The sequence below is a fragment of the Trachemys scripta genome, chromosome 10 (genome assembly GCF_013100865.1).
Source record: "Trachemys scripta elegans isolate TJP31775 chromosome 10, CAS_Tse_1.0, whole genome shotgun sequence".
Taxonomy (NCBI): Eukaryota; Metazoa; Chordata; order Testudines; family Emydidae; genus Trachemys; species Trachemys scripta.
Window position 1 is genome coordinate 43,531,333 of NC_048307.1, and position 27,855 is coordinate 43,559,187.

The 27,855-nt window shown below is 46.8% G+C and overlaps 1 protein-coding gene across 6 annotated transcripts in view; it reads left to right on the forward strand.

Moving 5' to 3' along the window:
- Window positions 1-27,855, forward strand: part of CELF6 (CUGBP Elav-like family member 6) — a 242,295-nt gene that overhangs the window by 176,085 nt on the left and 38,355 nt on the right. For 5 of the 6 annotated variants that reach the window (XM_034784320.1, XM_034784324.1, XM_034784323.1 and 2 more), the window contains 2 exons: window positions 6,282-6,362; window positions 7,396-7,539. In XM_034784320.1, coding sequence (XP_034640211.1) covers window positions 6,282-6,362; window positions 7,396-7,539 — 225 coding nt within the window. The remainder of the gene's footprint in view (window positions 1-6,281; window positions 6,363-7,395; window positions 7,540-27,855) is intronic. The other variant, XM_034784322.1, reaches the window with a different exon arrangement.

Genomic DNA, 27,855 nt, shown 5'->3' on the forward strand with positions numbered 1-27,855 from the left:
GCAACTGCATGTTTCGGTGAATGTCTCTTCTTACTTGCAACCATGGAAAGCAATCGATTCCCCATCACTTGGCGTCTGTAAGTCAAGATGGGATCATTTCCTAGAAGACATACAACCATAGGTTGTTGGGATCAGTGCAGGAATCACTGCATGAAACTCTCTAGCCTTATTATGCAGGAGGTCAGACTAGATCAGTGTTTTTCAAACTGGGAGTCCTGACCCAAAAGGGGGTCGCAAGACTATTGTTGGTGAGGGGGCGTTGCGAGAGCAGTGGCAGCTGCTGGCAAGGCACCCAGCTCTGAAGGCAGTGCCGCTGCCAGCAGCAGCAGAGAAGTAAGGGTGACATGGTGTGGGGGGGCATCACTTTTTTGGGGGTCATCACAGCCTGAAATATTTTCAAAGGGGGTCCCAGCAAAAAAAGTTTGAGAACCCCTAGACTAGATGATAGCAATGATCCTTTCTGGCTTTAAAATCTGTGCAGTAAAGGTCAGGAAGCTGAGAATGGAAAAGGCTTGCAAAGACCCCAAAAAAGAGCAGAGGTGAGACCCCGATCTTTCTGCTTGTTCTTGAAAGAGCGCCATCCCCAGCAATGAAGCCAGGAAATAGTTCTGAGCTCATTTACATGGTGCGCGCATTTACATGGCCTTACCCCAGGACGCTGATTAATTTAAGGTATTAGTGGGTAGGGTGAAAGTTTTAGTGCAAATAAGCCTGAGATAATTCAGCAGAGAGAGGCTCACTCACAGCACAGATAAGGGAGTGCTAGGGAGGAAGCAGCCTAAGAGCGTTAGAGAGATGTGGGGTAATGGTGGAGAACCAGTTCAGTGCCGACTGCGAGTCAGTTGGGTTGAAGATCAGGTCAGTACAGTTCTAGTAGGGAGTCTGCTGAGAGATCACTTGAAAGAAAGCAGAGGTTCTAATTAGCTTTGCGAGGATTCTGGTTTTATTTGTTGTTGATGCTATCAAAGAGGTTTTTTTCCTGAAAGGTTTTTTGGGGTTTGTTTTTTCTTTTCTCAGCTTAAATTTTGTACTAGCAGGAAGTTTAAAAAAAACAGATATTTATAGTTGTATTGTGTTCAAAATATGAGGACTGTAGGAAATGGGAATCTAACAGACTGAGAAATAAAATCATAATGTAAGATCAGCATGGACTTCCATAATTTAATTAGGGATGGTTGAAAATTTTCCATTGAAATTGTTTTTTGACAGAAAACTGGGGTTTTGACTAGATGGATTTTTTTGCAAAAGGTGTGTTTTCCACCAAAAAAAATGTTTTTTTTTTTACTGAAAAACCAAATGCCTGAAAACTAAAATATTTCAGTATGGAAATACTGCTGCAGTGCCTTGTGGGAGTTGTAGTTCAGGCACCTCATGTCTCCATTTTCCTCTGTGGGCCAGGTTCCCCTCCCAGACTACATCTCCATGATGTACTGTGGCCAGGGACTCCCATGATGCACCACTTCCACCAAGAGGGACCACCATGGTGCATCATGGGCAATATAGTCTGACCAGGGAGTCTGGGATATAGGGGACAATGGGAGCCTGTGGCACTTAACTACAACTCCCATGAGGCACCACAGTGGTATTTCCAAAAACAAATATTTCAGTTTGTTTTTCAGCCAAAATATTCAGACTTTGATTTTTCCATCAGAATTTTCTATGGGGGAAAAAAATCTATTTTCTGACCAGTTCTAAATGTAATAGTTCATTTTTGAGTCTGATGGGATACTGCTAGAGTCTTTCACATACATTTGAACAGGCAGGCAGGGTTTGCCTGAAAAACCCCACCCTCTGAGCAGGGATTGCAGAAAGATCTGCTGGGAAAGGTTTTACTATTAGTAGCAGTAGAAGTAACTTAGTAGCACCTAGAGGCTGAGATTGGAGCCCTACTGTGCTAGGCACTGTACAAACACATAGTAAGAGACACTCGCTGCCCCAAACAGCTTGCACTCTGACCAGACAAGACAGGTGAAGAAAGTATTCTTATCCCCATTTTATAGATGGGAGCTGAGCACATAAATTTAAGTGACTTGCCCAAGACCACAGAGAGAGTCTGTGGTGGCAGAGTTTGAAAGTGGACCCAGATATCCAGAATTCCAGTCCAGTACCCGAAGCACACAACCATCCTGCCTTTCTGCTGACTCACTGCTGCAGCTGGCTTGTTACCACACCCAGATACAAAGGAAAAAGACAGACCTCTCTAGTCAGATTGGATATAAGGTGTGGCCTAAGTAACTCCCAGCGAAGAATCCTGGGAGCTGCCACGCTTGCCAAGATGGCTTAAGTTGGCTTTTGTGTTTCTTTTGGAATTCTGTTTGTGAATAAAACCAAATCCTAGGAAGGGGCTATGTTCTGAATCAATACAGTGTGAGAGACCTGAGTGCAGAAAGGCAGGGAAGCCGGTTCTCTCTCAAACATACTTCTCAGCCCTCCAATTTAATTTAATTTTAAAAAATTTCCTCTCTGTTAATGTTGATCATCACCAGTGGAACCATTTTTCCCTGGGGTTTGGGATGGGGGAGAATTAATAGGTTACAGACATGTACTGGTTAAAACTGAATCCTTCCAAACCTGCTATAGTTACATACCCCTGCAGGCTACAAACCCGAGGTGAGACAGCATCTGGCATACCATATGCAGGTCTGGTCTCTGCTCTCTTACAGTAGAAACTGAGAAGATACGCATTCAAACAAGGGAAACCAAAGTGACACAGAGACGTGAGAATTCCATCAGCAGGCAAAGAATAAAGAAGACATGTTTATTTATTTAGCCTAAAGAAACTGTCCTTGAGGGAGGACATGATGATGCTGGATAAATCCTGAGGACCAGATCCTCAGCTGATGTAAATCAGTGTAACTCCAGTGATTTCTGTGGAGCTGCCCTGATTTACACCAGCCTACCATCTGGCCCTGATAGAGCAATAATAAAGTGAGAGAAGGAAAATGATTATTTACATTGAAATGAAGTGATGGGTTTTATCTTAGTTATACTGGAGTAAATCTGGAGTAACTTGAGCTCAAAATAGGAATCAGATCCTGCAGGCCAAATTCATCCCTAGTGTTTCTCCATTTACTCCAAATGAGTTCATAGCAAGGATGAAAATACACGAAAGTAAGCACAAGTCTTCTCATTGGTGTTGGCTGCTTCCCAGATTCCTCCTTAAGCTTTGCTCAGCTCGCACCCTTGGTCCTCGCTCACTAGAAGGCCACTCCTACCTCCCTAATATCTAGGAGGGGTAGGGAAATACCTTCCTCAGCGTATCCCACCCAACACTTTCCCGCAGAACCATCACCTGCTGCCAGCCTGCTACAGGGAGTCACATGGCTAGAAAGTTTGCACAATACACTGAAAAGAGACCCTTCGAATGCCTGCAAGCTGTCGGTTTTGATTCCTTTTATTGCATTATAATGAACATGTTTGGAATTACCCCTCACTCTAGACAATTCACATGTGCTATTCAGAGTTTCCTCAGAGGCTGAAATAGCAGCTGGCCCCCTTTGCATTCTGGAAAAATAATGCTGTAGACAAAATGCTACTCTCTGGTATTTCATCCAGTTAATTAAGTGTTTCTCTCCCAGTACAGAAAAATCCACATTTCCGTTAAAAGCATGCTCTCTAAAACACACTGCAGCACTGAGCCAGCATCCCTGCTCAGGTTTCAGAGTGGTAGTCATGTTAGTCTGTATCAGCAAAAACTACAAGGAGTCCTTGTGGCAGTGTCTGCAGCACGACAGAGCACCACTCATGGGACTGAGCACAGAAGCTTGTCCATTGCACATATGTACTGTATCTGAAATGTGAAATACCATCAATTTCTCCTCTGTTCATTACTGCTATTCTGTGTTCTACAGTAGCATCTACAGGCACCAGCTGGGATTGGGCCCCGTTGTGCTAGGCGCTGTACGTACACATAGCAAGAGACAGTACCATCCATTAGGAGCTTGCATTCTAAATAGACAAGACAGACAAAGGGTGGGAGGGGAAACAGAGGTACAGGGAAGGGAAACGACTTGTCCACGGTCATATAGCAGGTCAATGGCAGAGCGAGGAATACAACCCAAATCTGTCTCACACCAGTGTTCAGCTAGATCAGGTTGCTCCCTTTGTTTATGTTATTTAGCATGTACAGAGTCATACCATATGTCTCATCATAGGTGAACAGGTCGTATATAGTTTCACACTCTGACATGTATGGGCCAGATTCTGATCTCTCTGAAACAGAGGTAAATCAGGAGTCAGTGAAGCCACACTGTTGTTAACCTGGTGTAAGAGCAGAGTCAGGCACCATGAGAAGCAGGAGGCACGGACATGAACTGGGGTGCCTGGAGCAATGCCGATTGACGGATGATACAACTTCAGCAGAAGCGTCCACAGATCAGCTGAGCACTGAACACAAAGAGTGCGGGACTTGGTGTGCAGTGACAATGGACAAAGCTCAGAGACTTCAGAGCTTCAAGATGGATAAATCCCCACAAGTTCTGGAAGTGTCTGTGCTGCCTCCAAATGGTCAAAAGGATCTGCAGAATGGACCATAAATCTCATGGAACAGGATTTTACAGTAGATTTAAAGTTCTTCCTGCTTCTCATCCAACCAGGAATACCAACAGGACAGCATGTTTCACTGTACTCAGATGCTTCTGCTCCCCAGCCAGACTGGGCCCCAGATGGGCAGAGGCACTGGGAAAAAGTGGTTGAAAGTTAACCCAACCTTTTCATGCTGGGTTTGGTTGGAGTTGGGGGTGGCCTGTCCAGGAGTTGGTTTGGTATCTGCACTGGTGCTCAGATCAGATATGGAGATGACCACAATAATGTTCAGTATAACACTGGGAGAAGAAAGGAGCAGAGTGTGCAGGAAGGAATGAGAAAGTGTTCCTCCTTAGCATGGAAAGGAAGCTCCCATCTGTCTGGAAAGAATTTGAACACTTATGCATTGCCAGACAGGATGTTATGGAACAGAAACACCCCAGGCAGAAGCTCCCAGAGAGGAAAGAGGGCCTCCTAGCTGCCCCGGCAAGGAGAGCAGGGGCTGATTCTTGTCCCTGGAAGGGCCTATAAATGGGGGAGCAAACTGATGCACTTCCCCTAGTGAAGAGTTGCCATGGCAGAAAGGAGTGGGTGGGGCCAGCAATGTAGTGCTGGGTTTGGGGAGGGAGGAATGGCTGGCCCGCTCCTGAGGGAGGGAGGGAGGAGTCCTCAGCCATTCTTAACCTCAGAAATGCTGCTGTTGGATTCCAGCTCTAAGACTGAGCGGAAACCATGTGGGGGACAACTAGGGTGACCAGACAGCAAGTGTGAAAAATTGGGACAATATAAGAAAAAGACCCAAAAATCAGGACTGTCCCTATAAAATCGGGACATCTGGTCACCCTACGGACACCTAGCCAATCTAACTGACCAACCTGCTACCCAGGGCCAACAATTCCTCCTACTCCTCATTCCCTGGTCAATGTCACACTGAGAAAGGGACCTGGCAGATTAGCAGCTGTACTGATGATGAGCAAAAAGTGTCCAGCAAATGCCACTTTCCTGGATTACATCAAGGGGCAAAGAGTGAGCCCCTGCCGGTTTGGATAAATGAATGCCCAGCCCAGCAGCCCCAGCTGAGCATCACAGTCCTGAGAAGTTCTGTGAATAGAACTGTGTCCACATGCTAATGCGGTCAGGACCCTTCTGCTGGGACACCCGGACCATTTCCCTTTTATGTACTTCTCATAGGGCTGGTCCAAACAGAGAGGGGATCAGCTGGAAGCAAATTATACACTATGATCCCTGGCTGAGATCAGTGGGGGAATATGGCCCTATGGTGCTGAGTGGGCTCTGCACTGCTTCAGGTGGGATGTAAAACCCAAGAATGATTCTCCCTGCAGTCCTCCAGGGTGTGCAGAACCCTAGTACTCTGTGGGAGCTTTCATTCCCATGAGCACAATAGTTTCCTTTCCTCCCCAGCCCATCCCGTTCCACCCCATTCCCACATCATAAAGTGAGAACTCTTTTGTGAGCTGTCTCCTGAATGAGTCCCACACTGTGGATGTCACAGGAGTAGCACTAGGAGCCTCTGGGACAAAATAGAAGCAGCTTTCTGGGAGAGATTAGCAGCGCTACCTGCAGCTTCAGAGCTGAGCCAGGCAAAAGAAGCTGAAGGGCTCATGAAAACGTGGACCCTATACCAGGGTGTCTCCAAACTATTCACTGGGGATGCCGTTTGTGCCATCTCAGAGTGTTAGCAAAGCAAAGCAGAACAGACCGCTGAGGCTTGACCCTTTTGTTTTTCTGTTGTCCAGCAGCATACCCAGCAGCCTATGCACCTATCAGCCAGGCCTTTCCCCAGCAAGCGCCCATCATTCCACAGCAGCAGAGAGAAGGTAAGGGGGGGGCGCATTCGGGAGGGGACAGGCTGAATGATGAATTCATTTATGTGGGTCTATTCGCTGGGTCTACGGCTATTCTGGGGTCGGGGAGCGACATCTGTTGGTCAATAAAGTAGTGTGGGGAGGGGGGTGAGAGAAAAAGAGAGCCCATTAAAAAGGAAAGATAAGTGAATGCTGTTAGACTTTGCTGCTTCAAAGACCATAGAAGGTCTCAGAAGAAAAGATTTCCAGGCCAGGAGATAAATAAGCATCCCCAGTAATTTGAAAGGCAATATCCAGGCAAGTCTATTTTCCTGGGTTGAGGTAAGTGATTGAAGTCCATGCTACCAGAGAGGCTTAATAGAAATCAGCCATATCCCAGAGGAAGAAGAATTACTGGTAGCATGTGTGTGTATAGGTGTTTTCATGTAATCCCAGAGATCGATGGTTGGATGATATGTAGATGAATGGAAAGGATGAATGAGAAGATAGATAAGTGATGGGTGATGTGCAAATAGATAAATAGGGAAATTGAGACATGCCAGGAAAGGTGGGTGAAAAAAATGAAAAGAAAAAGATGGGAGGAAACATAGCTAGAGAGGTGGAGTGGGATGATGGACAGAGTAATGGGCATACACAGGGACTTGAATGAACTAGTGAAAGGAAATGGCTGAATTGCCAAGTGAACATTTAGATATATTGCTGAATGGGCAAACAGTTACATGAAAAGACCTAGAGATGTAGGGAGAAATGTGCGGGCGTAGATGGCTGGCTGGGTATGTCAACGCAGGGCTAACAAAGCAATGCTGGGCCTATGGGTGAATGGAGTAACAGGTAGCTGGACACATTTAGAAAGAGATGGGTGGGTGGATTGAGAGAAGGATGCACTAGTAATTTACTAGAGAGATGACTCAGTGGCTGAAGATGCTCATTGCAATGCCAGCTCAAACACAGCACACTGCACAAGTCTGAGAAAGAGGAGGAAGGCACATGTGGCCTCTTTGCTAATGGGCGGCTGTTCTTTGTGTGTGCACGTGTGTTATCCCAGGTCCCGAAGGATGTAACCTGTTTATTTATCACCTGCCCCAGGAGTTCGGAGATGCGGAGCTCATGCAGATGTTTTTGCCTTTTGGCAATGTCATCTCTGCCAAAGTCTTTGTTGATCGTGCCACCAACCAAAGTAAATGCTTTGGTAAGTACCAGAGAACCTGCTCTCATCTTTCCCTCCAGGAGTTTTGCAGCATTGGCTCCTTTGGATAGTTGGGTCTCCTGTTGCATTTCACACGAAAGAGCATTTTGATGCATAGTGATGCTATGCTTCATTAAGGAGCCAATTAATCCAATCAGTGGCCAGGCTTACCAGCAAATCTGAGCTATTTGGGAAACACATGGGACATTTCTTCAATCCCACTCCAGTTACACACAAAGCAATCCGCATATGAACACTTTCTGCCTAAACTGATAGCAGAGAGACCAGCATCGCCTCTGCAAATCACATCATTATTGATATGTCCAATCTGTTACATAAATAAGCTGGAACCGTGTCTGAAAGGACTGACCACTCAATGAACCAACAACACTCCTAGGTGGGCTTCTGAAGGAGGTGGCACAGAATGGTACTCCGTACACCAGGGTGTGAGATGGTATGTTAGTGCATTCCATTCGGACAGGAGGTTACCTGGTTAGGGATGCTGCTTGCACAGGTCTCACTGTGTTCCAGAGGCTGAGATGTTCTCTTTAGAAATGAATAAAAGTTGATTTCTCCAACATGAAATATACCCAGATCCGCAGGGTTTTGTGGCAAAGTTCCAGCAAAGTGAAACTGGTGAAATGTTATGTCCGGGGTTTCCTTCCTTTCATTCATAAGAACATAAGTATGGCCATACTGGGTCAGACCAAAGGTCCATCTCACCCAGTATCCTGTCTTCTGATAGTGGCCAATGCCAGGTGCCCCAGAGGGAATGAACAGAATAGGCAATCATCAAGTGATCCATCTCCTGTCACCCATTCCCAGCTTCTGGCAAACAGAGGCTAGGGACACCATTCCTGCCCATCCTGACTGTTTGCCATTGATGGACCTATCGTCCATGAATTTATCTAGTTCTTTCTTAAACCCTGTTATAGTCTTGGCCTTCACAACATCCTCTGGCAAGGAGTTCCACAGGTTGAAACTCCTCCTGTGCATTGTGTGAAAAAATACTTCCTTTTGTTTGTTTTAAACCTGCTGCCTATTAATTTCATTTGGTGACCTGTAGTTCTTGTGTTATGAGAAGGAATAAATAACACTTCCTTATTTATTTTCTCCACACCAGTCATGATTTTAGAGACCTCTATCATATCCCCCCCTTAGTCATCTCTTTTCCAAGCTGAAAAGTCCCAGTCTTATTAATCTCTTTCTATATGGAAGCCGTTCCATACCCCTAATCGTTTTTGTTGCCCTTTTCGGAACCTTTTCCAATTCCAATATATATTTTTTGAGATGGGGCAACCACATCTGCACACAGTATTCAAGATGGGGGCGTACCATGGATTTATATAGAGGCAACATGATATTTTCTCTCCTATTATCTATCCCTCTCTTAATTATTCCCAGCATTCTGTTAGCTATTTTGACTGCCACTGCACAGTGAGAGGATGTTTTCAGAGAACTATCCACAATGACTCCAAGATCTCTTTCTTGAGTGGTAACAGCTAATTTAGACCCCATCATTTTATATGTATAGTTGGGATTATGCTTTCCAATGTGCATTACTTTGCATTTATCAACATTACATTTTATCTGCCATTTTGTTGCCCAGTCACCCAGTTTTGAGAGATCCTTTTGTAGCCCTTTGCAGTCTGCCGGGGTCTTAACTATCTTTAGTAATTTTGTATCATCTGCAAATTTTTCCATCTACTGTTTACCCGTTTTTCCAGATCATTTATGAATATGTTGAATAGGACTGGTCCCAGAACAGACCCCTGGGGGACACCACTATTTACCTCTCTTCATTCTGAAAACTGGCCATTTATTCCTACCATTTGTTTCCTATCTTTTAACCAGTTACCAGTCCATGAGAGGATCTTCCCTCTTATCCCATGACAGCTTACCTTGCTTAAGAGCCTTTGTGAGGGACCTTGTCAAAGGCTTTCTGAAAATCTAAGTACACTATAATCAATTGGATCCCCCTTGTCCACATGCTTGTTGACCCCCTCAAAAGAATTCTAGTAGATTGGTGAGGCATGATTTTCCTTTATAAAAACCATGTTGACTCTTCCCCAACAAATTATGTTCATCTATGTGTCTGACAATTTTGTTCTTTACTATTACTGAAGTCAGGCTTGCCGGCCTGTAATTGTCGGGATCACCTCTGGAGCCCTTTTTTAAAAATTGGCGACACATTAGCTATCCTCCAGTCATTTGGAACAGAAGCTGATTTAAATGATAGGTTACAGACTACAGTTAGTACTTCTGCAATTTCACATTTGAGTTCCTTCAGAACTCTTGGGTAAATACCATCTGGTCCTAGTGACTTATTACTGTTTAGTTTATCAGTTTGTTCCAAAACGTCCTCTAATGACAACTCAATCCAGGACAGTTCCTCAGATTTGTCACCTAAAAAGAATGGCTCAGGTTTGGGAATCTCCCTCACATCCTCAGCTGTGAAGACCAATGCAAAGAATTCATTTAGTTTAACCACAATGGCTTTATCATCCTTGAGTGCTCCTTTAGCATCTTGATCATCCAGTGGCCCCACTGGTTGTTTAGTAGGCTTCTTGCTTCTGATGTACTTAAAAAAAAATTGCTATTACTTTTCGAGTCTTTGGCTAGCTGTTCTTCAAATTCTTTTTTGGCCTTCCTAATTATATTTTTGCACTTCATTTGCCAGAGTTGATGCTCCTTTCTATTTCTCTCACTAGTATTTAACTTCCACTTTTTAAAGGATGCCTTTTTGTCTCTCACTGCTGCTTTTACTTTGTTGTTTAGCCACGGTGCACTTTTTTGGTTCTCTTACTATGTTTTTTTTTCATTTGGGGTATACATTTAAATTGAGCCTCTATTATGGTGTCTTTAAAAAGTTTCCATGCAGCTTGCAGGGATTTCACTTCTAGTGCTGTACCTTTTAATTTTTGTTTAACTAACTTCCTCATTTTTGTGTAGTTCCCCTTTCTGAAATTAAATGCTACAGTGTTGGGCCGCTGTGGTGTTTTCCCCGCCACAGGGATGTTAATTTAATTATATTATGGTTAAGGCTCTGTGTTTGTCACAGAGGTCATGGAAGCCACGGATTCCATGACTTTCCGTAACCTCCGTGACTTCTGCAGTGGCCCGTGTGGCTGGCCCAGGCGCTGCCTGAGCAGCTCAGGCAGCGCCTGGGCCAGTCACACCAGCTGCCGCTGGGGCAGTCTTGGGCCCCACCGCCCCCCAGCAGCAGGAGTTTGGGTGGTGGGGGGCTCAAGGCTGGGGATTAGGGTGCGGGGCAGTGCTTATTGGGGTGGGACTCCCTGGAAGGGTGACAACAACTCCCCCGCCGCAGACACCTCCCCCGCAGCTCCCATTGGCCACAGTTCCCAACCAATGAGGGGGTGCTGTGGGTGCTTGGGGGGGGTGGCCCCAGGGGCACTGTGGGTACTCGGGGGGGCGGGGCCTTGGAACAGAGCAGAGGTAGCACGTGGAGCTAGGAGCTGGAGGTCGCCGCTTCCCAGGAGCCGGGTAGGGAACCTGTCCCAGGCCCACCAACTCTCCCCCCCCACCCAGCACCCGTGACACACACCCCCCCGGGCCACAACCTCCCCATGAGCACCCATGGCACCCCTGGGGCTGTCCCTCCCCAGCACCCACGGCACCCCCCGGGATCCCCCCAAGCCCCTGTGGTGCCCCCGGAGCTGCTCCTCCCCCAAGTTTTAGTCGGGTATATAGTAAAAGTCATGGACAGGTCACAGGCTGTGAATTTTTGTTTATTGCCCGTGACTTGTCCTTGACTTTTACTAAAAATACCCATGACTAAAACATATCCTTAGCTATGGTCACGATTACCAAGTGATCCAGCTATATTCACCTCTTGGACCAGATCCTGTGCTCCACTTAGGACTAAATCAAGAATTGCCTCTCCTCTTGTGGGTTCCAGGCCTAGCTGCTCCAAGAATCAGTCATTTAAGGTGTCAATCTCATCCTGAGGTGACATGTACCCAGTCAACATGGGGGATAGTTGAAATCCTTCGTTATAATTGAGTTTTTTATTTTTATAGCCTCTCTAATCTCCCTGAGCATTTCACAGTCACTATCACCATCCTGATCAGGTGGTTGGTAATATATCCCTACTGCTATAGTCTTAATTTTAGAGCATGGAATTACTATCCATAGAGATTCTATGGTACAGTTTGGTTCATTTAAGATTTTTACTTCATTTGACTCTATTTTCTTTCACATATAGTGCCACTCTCCCCCGCCCCGCAGCATGACCTGTTTTGTCCTTCAGATATATTTTGTACCCTGGTATTACTATGTCCCATTGATTATCCTCATTCCACCAAGTTTCTGGTATGCCTATTATATCAATATCCTAATTTAATATGAGGCACTCTAGTTCACCCATCTTATTATTTAGACTTCTAGCATTTGTATTTGAATGGGACTCTTTTTCATTTGATTGTTTCTCATCAGATCCTACCCGTATTTTATCATCTTCCATCCTCTCCTCCTTACTAGGACATAGAGAATCTCCATTAATAGATCCTCCCCTAAAGGATGTCTCTGTCCGAATCACGTGCTCCTGCGTACATGTCGGCTTTCCACCTCTTCCCTCCCCCTCATCCGTTCCTATTTCCAAGAAAACGACATGATGCCTGGACTTTGTAGACTTTATAGACCTTGGCCTGAAGAAAATGACAAACAAAATCACTTCTCTTTAAGATCTCATGCACTGCTTGCATAGGTACCGGGACTTGAGAGGGATGTCATGCATTAGCCTTCTAGTCAATGATCTTCCCTGAAAAGAGTTGTGTAGAGCAAAGCACTGCAATTCCCATCAGTCAGTGGAGCAGCCTGATGCCTCAGCACAGTTTGTTGAGGTTGTGACAAGCAGTGGTCGCTAAGGCAATTGGAGTGCAATGCGTACCTCCATCCAGGTAAGACAAGGAGGACTGATACCATGGTGACGGACTTGGTATAGGAGAGTGGATGGATGATTGGTAGATATTCCCCCAGTGAGCTGGGATGAGCCAAGTAGCACTTAGGCTTCATTATGGCTAGATACTACCTCTAGGAGTAAAGAGCCATCCCAGAGAACAACTATTTTTCCTGTCCTTTGCTCTGACGTTGGCCTCGGTGGTCACTAAGTCCTGGACCAGGTGTTGCTTCTTTGGTGGTCAGAAAAGTATGTTAATTAGTGAGAAAAGATATTTTCAGGTGAAATGTCACAAGCTTTCCCAACCCTGCAGAGATGGGCCAAAGACACACTTGTGCCCGGAGGGTGTGTGAAGACATTTGCACAGCCCTCTTTATGTGTAGAGGATGGAAGTACCCTGAGGTCAGTTCCCAAACCAAGTCTTTATCTCATGCCAGGACCTGCTCAGGCAGCAGGTGTAACATAATGATCAGTTTAATGTTGCATAGTCACTGTGCTGTATACAAAGAATGTTATAAAAGGGGCCAGCAGTCTAGTGTCCAAAATCAGTTAAAAATAGAAAGCAGGCGTGGCAGAAAGTCTGTCTGATTTCACTTTCCATTAACCAGAACAGACCCCCTACAAACATGTCTATGTGTACCTTGGGCCAGCTCTTCAGCTGGCCTGCAGAAGTGTGGTTTCATTGAGGTCCATGGAGCTAGACCAATTTACACTAACTGAAGCTCAAGCCCAGTTATTTTATGGCTATTGAAGGCCTGAACAAACCCATGCAGCCAAAAAATCAAAAGTCCTATATTCATGTGAGCAAACTCAGCACACGGGGCTGGTCCAGTCTGAGAGACAGGATGGTCCAGTGGCTAGGGTACTAACACAGTACTCAATTGACAGGGACTCTGCCACGGACTCTGTTTGTGACTTTGGGCATGTCACTTAGTCTGTGACTCAGTTCCCCCTCTGTGAAATGGAAATGATAGTTCTTACCTATCTTGCAAGGTGTTGTAAGGCTGAGTAGATGAAAGAATTCAAGGTACCCCTATGGTCACGAGGGCCACAGAGGTTTAATCAAAATACAGATGAGTAACGTCAGATGAACTTAGTGTAGGTGTTTGTCATACCAGCTTGCATAAGGAAGCCCCAGTGAAAAGGGAAGAGGTTGTGGAAATGGAGTAAGTAGCGAGAGGCTGGGAATCTTTTAGCTGCCCAGGCATCTCAGCATTTCACTCTGCAGCTCTCCTGGAGGTTTGTTCATGTGTGGCCATCCCATTCCCCCACCCACTCCTGCTCAGCACTTAGCTCACAGACAAAAGAAGGTGGCAGGAGTCATGGCTTGTTTTGAAATCTTGTACTCCTGAAAGTAATAACAAAATCCCCGCCTGGCACATGCTGCTACCCCAGTGGGAGGAGTGTGGAAGGAGACAGTGTCACAGACAAAGCAGCTAGACTCCCCAAACCCACAGGTTTGATCCCCTCCCCCAGACTCAACTCACCCCATCAGTTTTCTGAGACTGAGTACTGGCCTCTGGCTAGTGACCTTAAAACTCAAGGTCTTCGGTGTGTGTACTAAAGATCCCCTGGCCCTTTCCTTAAGATGAGAGGTGTCCCCTGTCCTCTCTGGCTATGCTGTACCCTGGAGATTGCTGTACATTGGGCTGTCAAGCATTTTGGAAAGCTGTAGGTTGTGAAATACAGGAGATGTTATTGTGATGCATGGGATCAGCTGTCTTTGCTTTCAACATTGACACACCTGAACCAAGTAATCTACAGTGTGTTCACCTTACAGTTACTGCCTCAGGCCAGTTATTAGGCACAGACACATTATGTCTATAGACTGCCCGGGATGGGGGTTTTACTACTCTTGGGATAATCCTGTGAATGGGGCTAGGAATATATGCTTTTATATAAACTATCGACACACTGGTAAGATGCTTTGCAGCTGGTCTTCCACTCCAAATGTGCTGTGACAATCCCTTAGCATCCCACTGAAATCAATGGGACACCCTTGGTACAGTACATCATTCAGCAAAGGGAGGTGCATCCTGTTTGAGGAACGTGGCATACTTAGCAGCATGCTTACATGGACAAGATGGTACCATTTCTCCAAGGGAGAGCGAAGCTTTTGAATTGGCATAAAAGACTCTAGGAACCAGGTTGGTCTAAATTGGCATAACTCCATTGGTAACCCCAGTTTTCACTGCTGAGTATTTGGTCCTAGAAGAAGACAGTCCCTACCGTGGTGATGTCTCATGTAGCTGGACAGATATCAGAGGCCATTCAGGTGCGTTACAACCTTATAAATCGCAGCAGCTATTGACCATGCTAGGCTGCCCTGCAGTGAATCAATAAACTTCTCTGTCAGCCTGATTTAGTTGCATGGCACTGCCAAGAGCTCCTGGGTAAGTTCTGAGGCATCTTGCATTGGTATAGAGCTGGGAAATACGCGCATGCAATGGCAGCCGGTAGATGCCAAGTGTAACGATGTGGCCTCTGGCGGGACACAACTGAGAATATCAATTCAGGACAAAGTGCTTAGAGCAGGGCGGTCACAGCCCAAGGCTGGGTGTCCTTTATTATTAAGGCACACAACAAACCAGCCAAACAGAGAGGACAAGCAATTCCCTTAGACACTCCAGTTTCCCAGTTTCCCCACCAGCACTGCTCCTTATGGTGATGAATGGTTATGAAAACCAATACCCCAGTAAAAGAAAAAAGGTTTTCCCAATCCCAAAGGACCAAGCCTCAGACCCAGGTCAATATACAAGTCAGATGTTATCCACAAATCATGCTGTTGCCAATCCTTTAGACTCTAAAATCTAAAGATTTATTCATAAAAAGAAAAAAATATAGATGAGAGCTAAAATTGGTTAAATGGGATCAATTACATACAGCAATGGCAAAGTTCTTGGTTCAGGCTTGTAGCAGTAATGGAATAAACTGCAGGTTCAAATCAAGTCTCTGGAATACATCCCACGCTGGGATGGGTCCTCAGTCCTTTGTTCAGAGCTTCAGTTTGTAGCAAAGATCCTCCAGAGATAAGAAGTAGGATTGAAGACAAAATGGAGGGGTTTCCAGGGCCTTTTATATCCTCTGCCATGTGGAAGGACCCCTTTGTTCTTACTGTTGAAAATCACAGCAGCAAGGTGGAGTTTGGAGTCACATGGGCAAGTCACGTGTCCATGCATGACTCAGTTTTTTACAGGTAGAGCAGCCATTGCTCACATGCTACCTTGAATGTCCCCAGGAAGACTCCTAATATGTGGATTGGAGTTTCCCAACGTCCATTGTCAGTTAAGTGTTTCTTGATTGGCCACTTAATCTGAAGAGTCCCTTCTCAATAAGCTGGCCAAATGCTTCTCTGGTGCTACTTAGAATCAAACACATTGAGATACAAGTACATAGCCAATATTTATAACTTTAAATACAAAAATGATATATGCATACAGATAGCATAATCATAACCAGCAAATCATAACCTTTTTATAGACACCTCACTCGACAACCTTTGTACAATATTTGCTGAAAATATATAACAGTGGTTGCAACAATAATCTATACGGTCACAGTTCATGTCAATAACGTCACACCAAAATCAGGACCTGTAGATAGATCTCCACTGTTATGAAGATCAACATCCCCCACAGCACACCTTTCAAAACCCAGGGGTCCTACACATGCCTATCACAACATGTGATAAAAACAACGAGGAGTCCTTGTGGCACCTTAGAGACTAACAAATTTATTTGGGCATAAGCTTTCGTGGGCTAGAACCCACTTCATCCGATGCATCGAGTGGAAAATACAGGAGCAGGTATAAATACATGAAGGACGATCCCTCACTCTCACAGACCTTGGGAAATAGGCCAGTCCTCAATTACAGACAGCCCCCCAACCTGAAGCAAATACTCACCAGCAACTACACACCACACAACAAAAACACCAACCCAGGAACCAAACCCTGCAACAAACCCTGTTGCCAACTCTGTCCACATATCTATTCAAGGGACACCATCTTAGGACCTAACCACATCAGCCACACCATCAGGGGCTCATTCACCTGCACATCTACTGATTTGATATATGCCATCGTGTGCCAGCAATGCCCTTCTGCCATGTACATTGACCAAACCGGACAGTCTCTACGCAAAAGAATAAATGGACACAAATCTGACATCAGGAATCATAACATTCAAAAACCAGTAGGAGAACACTTCAATCTCCCTGGTCACTCAATAACAGACTTAAAAGTGGCAATTCTTCAACAAAAAAAATTCAAAAACAGACCCCAATGTGAAACTGCAGAACTGGAATTAATTTGCAAACTGGACACCATCAGATTAGGCCTGAAAAAAGACTGGGAGTGTTTGGGTCATCACAAAACCTAAACCTAATTTTCCCAATACTAATTTCCCCCTACCATTACTCACACCTTCTTGTCAACTGCCTGAAATGGGCCATTCTCATTACCACTTCAAAAGTTATTTTTCCTCCCTTGGTATCCTGCTGTCAATTGAATTGTCTCGTTAGACTGACCTCACACTTGGTAAGGCAACTCAAATCTTTTCACGTATTTATACCTGCTCCTGTATTTTCCACTCCATGCATCTGATAAAGTGGGTTCTAGCCCATGAAAGCTTATGCCCAAATAAATTTGTTAGTCTCTAAGGTGTCACAAGGACTCCTCGTTGTTTTTGCTGATACAGACTAACACGGCTACCACTCTGAAACCTGACAACGTGGTATATCTCATCCAGTACACCAACAACAATTATGTGGGCGAAACCATTCGCAAGCTCTCAAATGAATTCACACAGGAAAATGATAAGACAATAACACCCTGTCACCTGGGTGTGAACAATTTTCACACAATGATCACTCTGTATCTGACCTCTCGGTCATCATTTTCAAAGGAAACCTGCACAACACCTTCAGAAGACCAGCCTGGAAGCTTAAATTCATAACACTGCTAGACACTAAAGATCATGGACTGGACAGAGACACTGGAATCATGGATTATTACAACAATCTATAATCCACTAACAACCCCCACAAACTGACTTTTTTCCCCCTCCCTTCTTCCCCACTATGACTGCAGGGGTGTTAACAGACTTCACTTTGAATGGTCCCTTGAAATGTGGGTTAACGACTTGCGCTAAATAATCTGTTCCACCTTGTGTTTCCCTGTGACTCTCTGAGTACATTCCCCAGACCTGAAGAAGAGCTCTTTGTGGCTCGAAAGCTTGTCTCAGGCCCTGTTTACACTGGCAAGTTTCTGCACAGTAAAGCAGCTTTCTGCGCTGTAACTCCCAAGGTGGACACACTGCCAAGCCACGTAGTGCGCAGAAACTGCAGTGTTGCAGCACTGTAAAAAAACCACCCCAACAAGAAGCATACAGCTTTCTGCACCGGGGCTACAGCACTGCAGTGCCAGTGTGGACACCGTGGTGATTACAGTGCTGCAGTTGGTCTCCAGGAGGTGTCCCACAAAGCTTGTTCTCACCTCTCTGGTCATAGATTTGAACTCTACTGCCTTGCCCTCAGGCGACCAACCATCATCCCCACCCCATAAATTCCTTTGGAATTTTGAAAGTCCCCTTCCTGTTTGCTCAGTGACGCATGAGTGGTCTCAGAGCATCTTTCCAGGTGGCCATGCCTGCTCCACACACCAGGCAATCCCCCGCTTGGAGCAATGCTGAGCTGCTGGACCTCATCAGCATTTGGGGAGAGGAGGCTGTCCAGTCCCAGCTGCGCTCCAGCAGTAGGAATTATGATACCTACGGACAGATTTCACGATGCATGACAGAAAGGGGCCATGATCGGGACACATTGCAATGTAGGGTAAAAGTGAAGGAACTGCGGAACACCTACCACAAGGCGTGGGAGGCAAACCACCGCTCTAGTGGTGCACCCACGAGCTGCCAGTTCTACAAAGAGCTGGACGCAATACTCGGTGGTGACCCCACCTCCACTGCAAAGACCACTGTGGATACTTTGGTGGCTCACGTGCCAGTTGAGAGTGGACCGATCCAGAAGGAGGAAATCTTGGATGAAGATGTGGAGTGGAAGCGGGACCCAAGGCAGAGGATGACTCAGACATCAGAGATGCATGCAGCCAGGAGCTCTTTTCTATCCGGAGGAAGCTAGCCAGTCACAGCTGGCAGATGTTGGCGAAGCGCAAACAGAAGAGGAGGCCCCTGGTAAGTGGATCTGATTTTGGGAATTGATGAAGCGAGTTGTTGGGGGCAGGAGGGTTGTAGAAAGCAGGCTGGTCTCCCACCGCATGACTAGTCTGAGAGGCGGAACAGGCTTTTGATTGACTCCCTCACTTCACGGGAAACTCCCTCAGAGATCTCCAGGAAAATCTTGTGGAGATACTGGGCAATCCGCGGCTGCAGATTCTTCAGCAAAGCTGCTTTGTTTCTTGCCCCATTAAAAGTAACTTTTCCACGCCACTGTGCCGTCATGGGGCAGGGGAGATCATTGCTGCACACAGGCGAGCTGCATAGGGGCCAGGGCCCTCCTTTGATTCCCTGCTCACCCTCAGCAGTGAGATATCTTCCATAATGATCACATCCTATGGAAAGTGTGGGGACAGGAATGATTATCAGGTCTCCCTACAGTGCTGGCTGTCCCCAAGAGCCACATGCCCAGTGTACAGCAGGGTCTGGGAAGAGTGATTTACCCTGCCCCGGTGGCTACTCGCCATTTTGAGGGTCTTGTGGCTCATGTGTGCTTGCCTGGGGTCAGCCAGTTAGTGGCAGGTGTGTGAGTACTGGCTGTGTTTTAAATCACTGAACCAATGTTCTCTGTGTTACAGACAATACTGCTTCTGTAAAATGTTGCATTTAAACTTCACAGAGATGACCTTGGGAGCCCAGCCTCCCTCTTCGTTATCAGCGGCTGAACGGCTGCGCAGAATTAGAAAGCAGCCAAGAAGAACTAAGGTGGACTTTCTACATGATGTTATGATGCACTCCGCGGCCGAAAAACTGGAATTGAAGGAGTGGTGGGACAGTGAGAAGAGGGACCGAAAGGTGAACGCGGTGCTAGAATGAAGCCATGGAGTGACTCTAAAAGTTATGGAGTGCCAAGCAGCCACGCTCCAGGCGATACTAGCACTGCAAACTGAGCAGCTCCGTGCCCACCCTCCCCTGCAGCCGCTGTCTCAAAACTCTTTCCCATGCACCCCCCAGACACAGCCAACACACTCTTATCAAACTCCTGTGTCCAGTCTATACCCGCAGCATTCCACTCCTCCCCCCTCACAGTCCTGCTGAAGTACAGCACCCGTTGCATTGTACTCTAAAGGAGAAGGTTGGATATGATCCCTGGACATACACAAATCTTTAGCTGTCCAAGGACACCACCTCGTCCTGGAACCTTCCTTTCCCCCATCTCCCTTACTGCTGATGGGTTTTTTGTTTGACTCTCTCCTCCTGTTGTTGTTTTTTAATAAAAGAATTGTGTTGGTTTGAAAGCAATCTTTATTCTATTAATTGAAAGCAAACAGAGCCCTGCAAAGCAACAGACAATTATCTTAAACCTTCATATTGCATCATCTGCACCAATCACAATCCTCTACTAACATTACAAGCACTACACCCCCGAGCATAGCACCAAATATTAGTGGCTTTCAGCGTCAGATTGCTGCCTCAAGGCATCCCTTATCCTTATGGCCCTGCACTGTGCCCCTCTAATAGCCCTGGTCTCTGGCTGTTCAAACTCAGCCACCAAGCACTAAGCCGCTGCGGTCCAGACCTGAGTGAAGCTTTCACCTTCCCTTCACAAATATTATGGAGCGTACAGCACGTGGCTGTAAGCATAGGAATATTGTCATTGGCCAGGTCCAGCTTCCCATAGAGGCAGCGCCAACAGGCCTTTACATGGCCAAAAGCACACTCAACAGTCATTCTGCATTTGCTCAGCCTGTTGTTGAACCTCTCCTTGTTGCTGTCAATTTGCCCTGTGTATGGCTTCATAAGCCATGGCATTAAGGGGTTGGTGGGGTCTCCCAGTATCACAATGAGCATTTCAACTTCCTCTACGGTGATCTTCTGGTCCAGGAAGTAAGTCCCTGCTTGCAGCTTCCTGAACAGGCCAGTGTGACGAAAGATGCGTGTGTCATGCACCCTTCCGGACCAGCCTGCGTTAATGTCTGTGAAACGCCCATGGTGATGCACAAGCGCCTGGAAAACCATTGAGAAATACCCCTTGCGATTAATGTACTCGGTGGCTAGGTGGTCTGGGGCCAGAATTGGAATATGCGTGCTATCTATCACCCCCTCCGCAGTTAGGGAAGCCCATTTGTGCAAAACCATCTACAATGTCACACACATTGCCCAGAGTCACGGTCTTTTAGAGCAGAATGTGATTAGTGGCCCTGCAGACTTCCGTCAACACGAGTCCAACGGTAGACTTTCCCACTCCGAACTGGTTAGCGACCGATCGGTAACAGTCTGGAGTAGCCAGCTTCCACAGTGCCATCACCACGTGCTTCTCCAATGGCAGGGCAGCTCTCATTCTCATGTCCTTGCGCTGCAGGGCTGGGGCGAGCTCATCACACAGTCCCATGAATATGGCTTTCCTCATCCGAAAGTTCTGCAGCCATTGCTCGTTATCCCAGACGTGCATCATGATGTGATCCCACCACTCAGTGCTTGTTTCCCAAGCCCAAAAGCGGTGTTCCACTATCGTCAGCACCTCTGTGAATGCCACAAGCAATCTCGTGTTGTAGCTACTATGCGTGGTGAGATCAATGTCGCACTCCTCTTGCCTTTGTAGTTTAAGGAATAACTCCACTGCCACTAGTGATGTGTTGGTCAGAGCGAGCAGCATACTGGTCAACAGTTGGGGATCCATTCCTGCAGCCAGAAGATGGCGCCAAATGCGGACGGAAGCATAGGGATTGCTGGGATGCAAAGCAATGCATTGCGGGGCACTGGGACAGGACCCAGGATGCCCCGTGACTCCCTCCGCCTTCCTACAACTCTTAGTGGCAGAAGAGGAAGTGGTGCTCTGTGGGATAGCTGCCCAGAGTGCACCGCTCCAAATACTGCTGCAAGTGCCATAAGTGTGAACACACTAGTGCACAGGCAGCTGACAGTGTGAACACACAACGCTCTCTGAGCGGCACTGTAGCTCCCGGTGCTGTAACTCTGCCAGTGTAGACATTCCCTCTCTCACTAGCAGATGTTGGTCCAATAAAAGATATTACCTCACCTGTAATATCCTGGGACCAGATGGCTGCAACTACACTGCATACAATCATGACCGTGATGCACAGGTAATAGACAATGTTGGGAGGCATTAGTACCATGCAGTGTAACCTTCACCATCCCTCTAGGGCAGTGTGATCAACAGTGCATTTGAAGAGTGTATTGGAGAGGCAGTGGGGCTCCTAGTGGTTAGTCTGGGGGTAAAAGTCACCTGTCCCAAGTTGGTTTTCTAGTACAAGGAGTCATGCTGGACACTTGGCTCCCGCTGCTTTGGGTGCAGGAGGTTGGTAGATATCAAGCAATGTAATAATAGTTGGGAAGCACTGTGCAAACATGTATTAATCCTCCAAACATGCTAAGAAGAAAGAGTGGAAATATTATTATCATTGCTACCCCCTTTTCTCCTGTCCTCTCTGCCACCCCTTCCCCACTCACACACTCACACCTCCGCACTCACGCACACGCCTGCAAACTCATACATAGGCTAGCACATGCTTGCATTTGGAAGCTGTCACAGTACTCTCTGCACCCACAGTCCCTTATGCTCCTGCACATTCATGCATCGTATTCACAGTCATGCTCCATACACAGATCCACACACACACCCTTGCCCACGTACTGTCAGTAAAACTTACACATGCCTCACTGTGTCGGCTAAAGTTGAACAGGAAACTGGAGGGGAAGGAAGATGATAATATATAATATAATAATATATAGTCTGGGAGCCTTCCAGTTCCACTGTCCCTCCAGAGGGTTTCCAGTTTAGAGTCCCAGCACATTTCTCACCACCGCTCATCGACAAAGCTCGTCCAGATATATTAATTACACACAATTTCTGGTGAGAACACTAGTAGCAACAATGTCTTTTTGTCTTTCCCTGGCATTTCTAGCACATCAGGTATCTGGAACTGTGCAACTGACTCAGTGATAATGAATCCTTTTGTTGTTGGGTTAAAATGTGCAAAGCATGTATTTTCAGATGTAGCACTGCATTCATTTCAGTGTAAGGCTTCCCAGAAGAGCTCACTATAACAGCTTGGAATAGTTGCGCTCTGGAGAAGGTAAAGAAAGTCATTATGGAGCGTGGTGTGTTGGACTCCCAAATTGCAGCCCTGTCGCAATGGGTTAAGTCTCATACTTCCTTGCCAGTGCAGAAATCACTTGTTCTCTTTGTGGCTAGATCTTCAGCATCACACTGGTTCACCTACCCCACTCCTTACAGTTCTCTCCCAGCCAGGGCCCCAGCAGGAAATTGCATTGCGATAACTGAAAATGCTGTCAGCTCTTTGGGGCAGAGACCGTAGTTATGTTCAATGTTTCCACAGCTTCTGGTCTATGCCTGAGGCGCCTATGCACTACAGTAATAGATACACCTCTCTGTCTCACATTTTAAACAGCTGCTCTTAAAGAAACGGGTGTTTTCTCCAGATACCATCCTCCGGGGTTCTTGCTCCATCAGCACTTCAGGTCATTATTTGGGCTCAGGTTTTTCTAGTGCTCTGAGGAACTCCACTCCCACCCTCATGCTCCGGAGCACCTCTACAGTTTGGCGCCTCAGCACCTCACTACTGGCACCTAGTGCCCTGGCACCTGGGTTTTGTTAATGACCCAGCGCCTGGCTTGGTGCTTTACTGCATTGTGTTATGGTAGGTGGCGCCTGCCTGGGCACCAGATACGTCTAGTCTTCGGAGCCCATGTCGGTGGTTCCCTTGACCCATCTCAGCAGCCACATTGGTGTCTCAGGTAGTATCACGTCAGGGCCCCGCCATTCTCCTCAGCACTCTGACCCCTTCCTGCAGGATTTCCCTTTGGGGACCCTGGAAATGGGGCTCTTTGCCACTCACCTAAAAAAAACAAAACAAGCACCTGAGCTGTTGCTCCTGCACCAAGCAAAGAGTGCGTTAGCAGGCCACTACGCCAGCCACTGGGCCCCTCCAGGAGATCTCTTAGAATGTGGCCTAAGGCTTCCTGGCTGCTGAGATCCCCTCTGGCAGCAGGAAAGGGTGGGAAGAAACTGTGGAGTGTTGCAGTCAGGCCCAGCAGACCCTTTACTTGCCCTGCCTCACTTCCTCCCTCCCCTGGCTGTCTGACTGAAAGCTGGAGCCCATCCAGGTGCCTCTGGCAGCTATCTCACTTGCCCACTGATTAGTGGAAGGTTGGCCAGGGTCTCTACAGCCTCTAGTGTCAGGTTCATGCAGGGCTTGACACTTTTGAGTTCCCCCTCCCCCACAATTAAATAGTCTTGTGAGACACCAGATATTAATGTGATCTCAGCAGAGCTGACCCGAGTCCCAAGTTCCTGTGAGATTCTGTGTTTCACATGGAAAGTCATGTGGTATCACTGGTAACAGGGGCTTCAGCGCCCGTCATGGGTGTGCTTCAGGCCCTACTGACTGATCCACCTGACCTCACGTTTTGCAAAGATAGGCACCCCTTGTTACAGGGGCCTCTGAACTTAATTGTGGGTGTCCTGGTCAGGAAGATCCTGAGGACTGCAATCCAGCCTTGGAGACTACAACTCCCAAGATGTTAGAGGAAGAGACAGACTTCCGCTTCCAAGGGTGAGGCCTTGAAGCCTTTGTTTTGGATGCAGAGTCACATGCGTTTTGTGGGGAGCTGAGGCTGTGTTACTGGACCCTGGCCAGGGATGGCAGGTTGCTTTGTGGAGCTCTGGCCCAGCTGGGAGCTGCTGCTGAGGGGCTTGAACCAAGCAAGGAGCCAGACAGGCTATTGCTGACAGGGGTGTTGGAACAATTTGTACAGTGGAGGTGCTGTGAGCCAAACCGTAAACCCTGTATAGAATGGAAACCACTTCAAGTTAGGGGGTGCTGCAGCACCTCCCTTACCCCTAGTTCCAGCATCTATGATTGCTGGGTGTCAATGGAGCCAGGAGACTGCTGTGGTGCCCAGAGCTGCCTGAGGCTGGCCTGCAGTGATGGCAGTGGGAGGAACCACCACCTTGTTTGTTGAGGCAGTGCGTGAAGGGGAAGGGGGTCGGCAAAGAGACTTCAGTGTGAGAAGAGACTAAATAGTCTTATTGGCTGAACAGGATCCAGGTTACTGCCCTCTGGTTCTAACAGCGCCTATCCTCAGGGGCTGTGCAGCTTGGAATGACCCCAGGTTAGATTCACTCTGCCTCATGTTGCCTTGGCTGGACTGCGTTACTGGATCCACAGAGCTTTCCTGGCCCCCGCTTCAAGATCTTTAAATGCGCCCATGCAAGGGTCTAGAACTCTGAAATTAAGAGGAGTGCCCCACTCTGGGATCGGGTAACTGATGGCAGTGTAAAGGTAGTAAGTTGGTTACGTTTTATTCATTATGCTAAACAGCATACATCAATTGACTGATTGAAGCACCCCCTACTGACTTAAAGTGATTGTGACATTTTAATTATTCTCAATCTGTTATAGCGTGTTTTTCTAAATTGTGCAGTGAAGGGGTGCTAACTCTAGTCTAAGCGGGTATTATTTGCAGAGAGTGTATAATTGATATTTTTGGGTTAGCCCCATTGCATAGATTAGCTCAGGTTTATTCCTGGAGGCTCCCCAGGCACCCCAGTGGGTGTGTGCAGGGCCCAGCCAGGATTAATTTTATTACAAGTAAAAGGACTGCAGCAGAGGAATGGATCGAGGATTCCTACCTATCCACCATCATCACTGGGATACTCAGGATCTCCATCACTGTTGACAGCATCAGGCACAGAGGGGGGTGTTGCCTGCTCCTGATAACCCAGGGAGGAAAGGAGGGGTTACATTTTGGAGGCACCATTGGGATCCTTCTGCCACCACGAAATTCTGCAGCAAGAAACCTTTTATATCTATTTTATGCTATTGTAGTTCTGATTATTTTCCTGAACCCCACTGGACTTTAAAGGACTCTTATTTCTTTAGTGAACTTTATAATCTCCTCCATCACGGTAAGTTAACGTCCTGGTGTAGAGATTGGCATGCCACCTAGTCAAACCCTTATACTGGGTAAAGTGCTACTGTCTGTCAGGTGTTGGGAACTGTGAAAATCTTTGGGAAGACCATGATTTTTACCGTTGCAGAGGTGACTCTAACACCTAGACTGTAGCTGTATTGGTGAGAGCAGCTGCTGACTTGGACCCACTGTGTGTACCCCAAGAAGTTGGGATTGTGGGTGAATTTGGCCCCTGGTCTGTGTTTCTGCCTGGGAGTGCCCAAAAGAGGAGACTATACCAGCTGGGACTGCTGATTTTGCAGCTAAATTGAAGGCTTTACTGGAAGATGTGATGGTCATCGTTACACCAGCATCTGTTACAAATGAGCATCTGATAACTACACTAGGATAATTGGTGGAAGGCTGTACTCAGTCACCCTGTGGGGGAGTTGGGTACTGTAAGCTGAGTTTCTCCTCCGGTTAAAAGCTACTCCTGCTGGAGACGATTACTTTGAATCCTAAATGGACCAAGCTACCCAGATGATGGAGGAATGCAAGTGCCCGCATAGTATCAAAAGGCAACAACTAGCTAAAAGTCTGAGGGGACCAGCCTCTGACATCATCCTATCATTATGCACAAGTAATCTCTCTGCTGGCACTGTGGAGTATCTAAGTGCTTTGGAGAGTGGGGAAGAGTTGTATCTTCACTTCCAGTCCATTTCGCAGGAAGAAGGTGGAAAACTTCCATAGTATCTATGCCGTCTGGACAAGCTACTGCATAAGGCACTGGTAAAGAATGTGCTATTTACTAGACACATGGATCAGGTGAGGAATGGAAACAGTGCCTCTGTAGGAAAATGTTAGTGCATGTTGATATCTTCTCCCAACATGAGTGGGATGTGGGCTGTGCAGAAAATACTCAGCATGAAATCTGTCTAACTGACTCTTGACCTTTTCAAGAACAGTCTTGTTGCCTAGCTCTGGCTGTTGTGGAAAGTGTTTGGAGACGTCTACATCACTGAATATGAGAGTTAGAAGAGATCTCAGGAGGTCATCTAGTCCACCCCCCCTGCTAAAAGCAAGACCAATCCCCAGCTAAATCCCCCCGTCAAAGATTGAGCTCACAACCCTGGGTTTAGCAGGCCAAAGCTCAAACCACTGAGCTATCTTTCCCTCCCCACTTTACAGCTGCTGGAATAATTTCTGAGTCAGGAAGTCCGTCTGCCTCCCCAGTTGTGGTGGTGAGGAAGGGGAAGGGATGTAGATTATAGACCTCTAAACAAGTGAACCATACCAAATCAATATACAAGGCTGAGGACTGAGGATGTCCTTAACTGCTTACATGGAAGTAAATGGCTCATTGTATTACATCTTGGTAGCGGATATAACCTAATACCTATGAACAAGGTGGATAAAGAGAAAACTGTGTTTATCTGTCCACACAGATTTTACCAATTTAAGAGGATGCCCCAAGGCATTTGTGAGGCTTGTGCTAACTTTCAAAGATTAATGGAGTGAACAGTTGGAGGGGATTAATGGAATGAAAAGGGGGGAGGGATAGCTCAGTGATTTGAGCATTGCTAAAACCAGCATTATGAGTTCAGCCTTTGGGGGGGCCATTTAGGGCTCTGGGGCAAAAATCTGTCTGGGGATTGGTCCTGCTTTGAGCAGGGTTGGACTAGATGACCTCCTACAGTCCCTGGCATTCTATGAATCTCCTGGAGGCCCTTGTCTACTTGGGCAACCTAGTTGTTTTTGGACAGAGTCTTGAGGAATATGAAGAGAAGTTGCTTAAAGTCCTTGATCATTTGAGGGAGAAAGTCTTGAAACTGTCCTTGGACAAATGTAAGTTTTTCCATCATTCAGTCTCCTATGTGGGACACATAGTGTCCGAGCAAGGTATTGCCACAGATCCATCAAAAACTGAGGCTCTCTCCATTTGGCTTAGGCCACAGAACCTGTCTGCCCTGCATTCTTTTTTGGGGTTCTGTGGTTTCTGTATGCACAGTGTGATGTAAGCACTGAAAGAGCTGTTGCAGGGCTATGCACCATCACTTTGTGGGAACAGATCAAAATCTAAATCTATATAACTTGATAAAATAGGGTTACCATATCTAGCAAATAAAAAAAGAGGACCCTCCACGGGCCCTGGCCCCGCCCATTTCCCCACCCCAGCCCTGCCCCGACTCCGCCCCTTCCCCGCCCTAACCCCGCCCCCTCTTCCCTCCCACTCCCAGCTGCGGGGAAAGGGCTGCCGGAGCGCTACCGGCTTCACGGTTTGCCGGGCAGCCC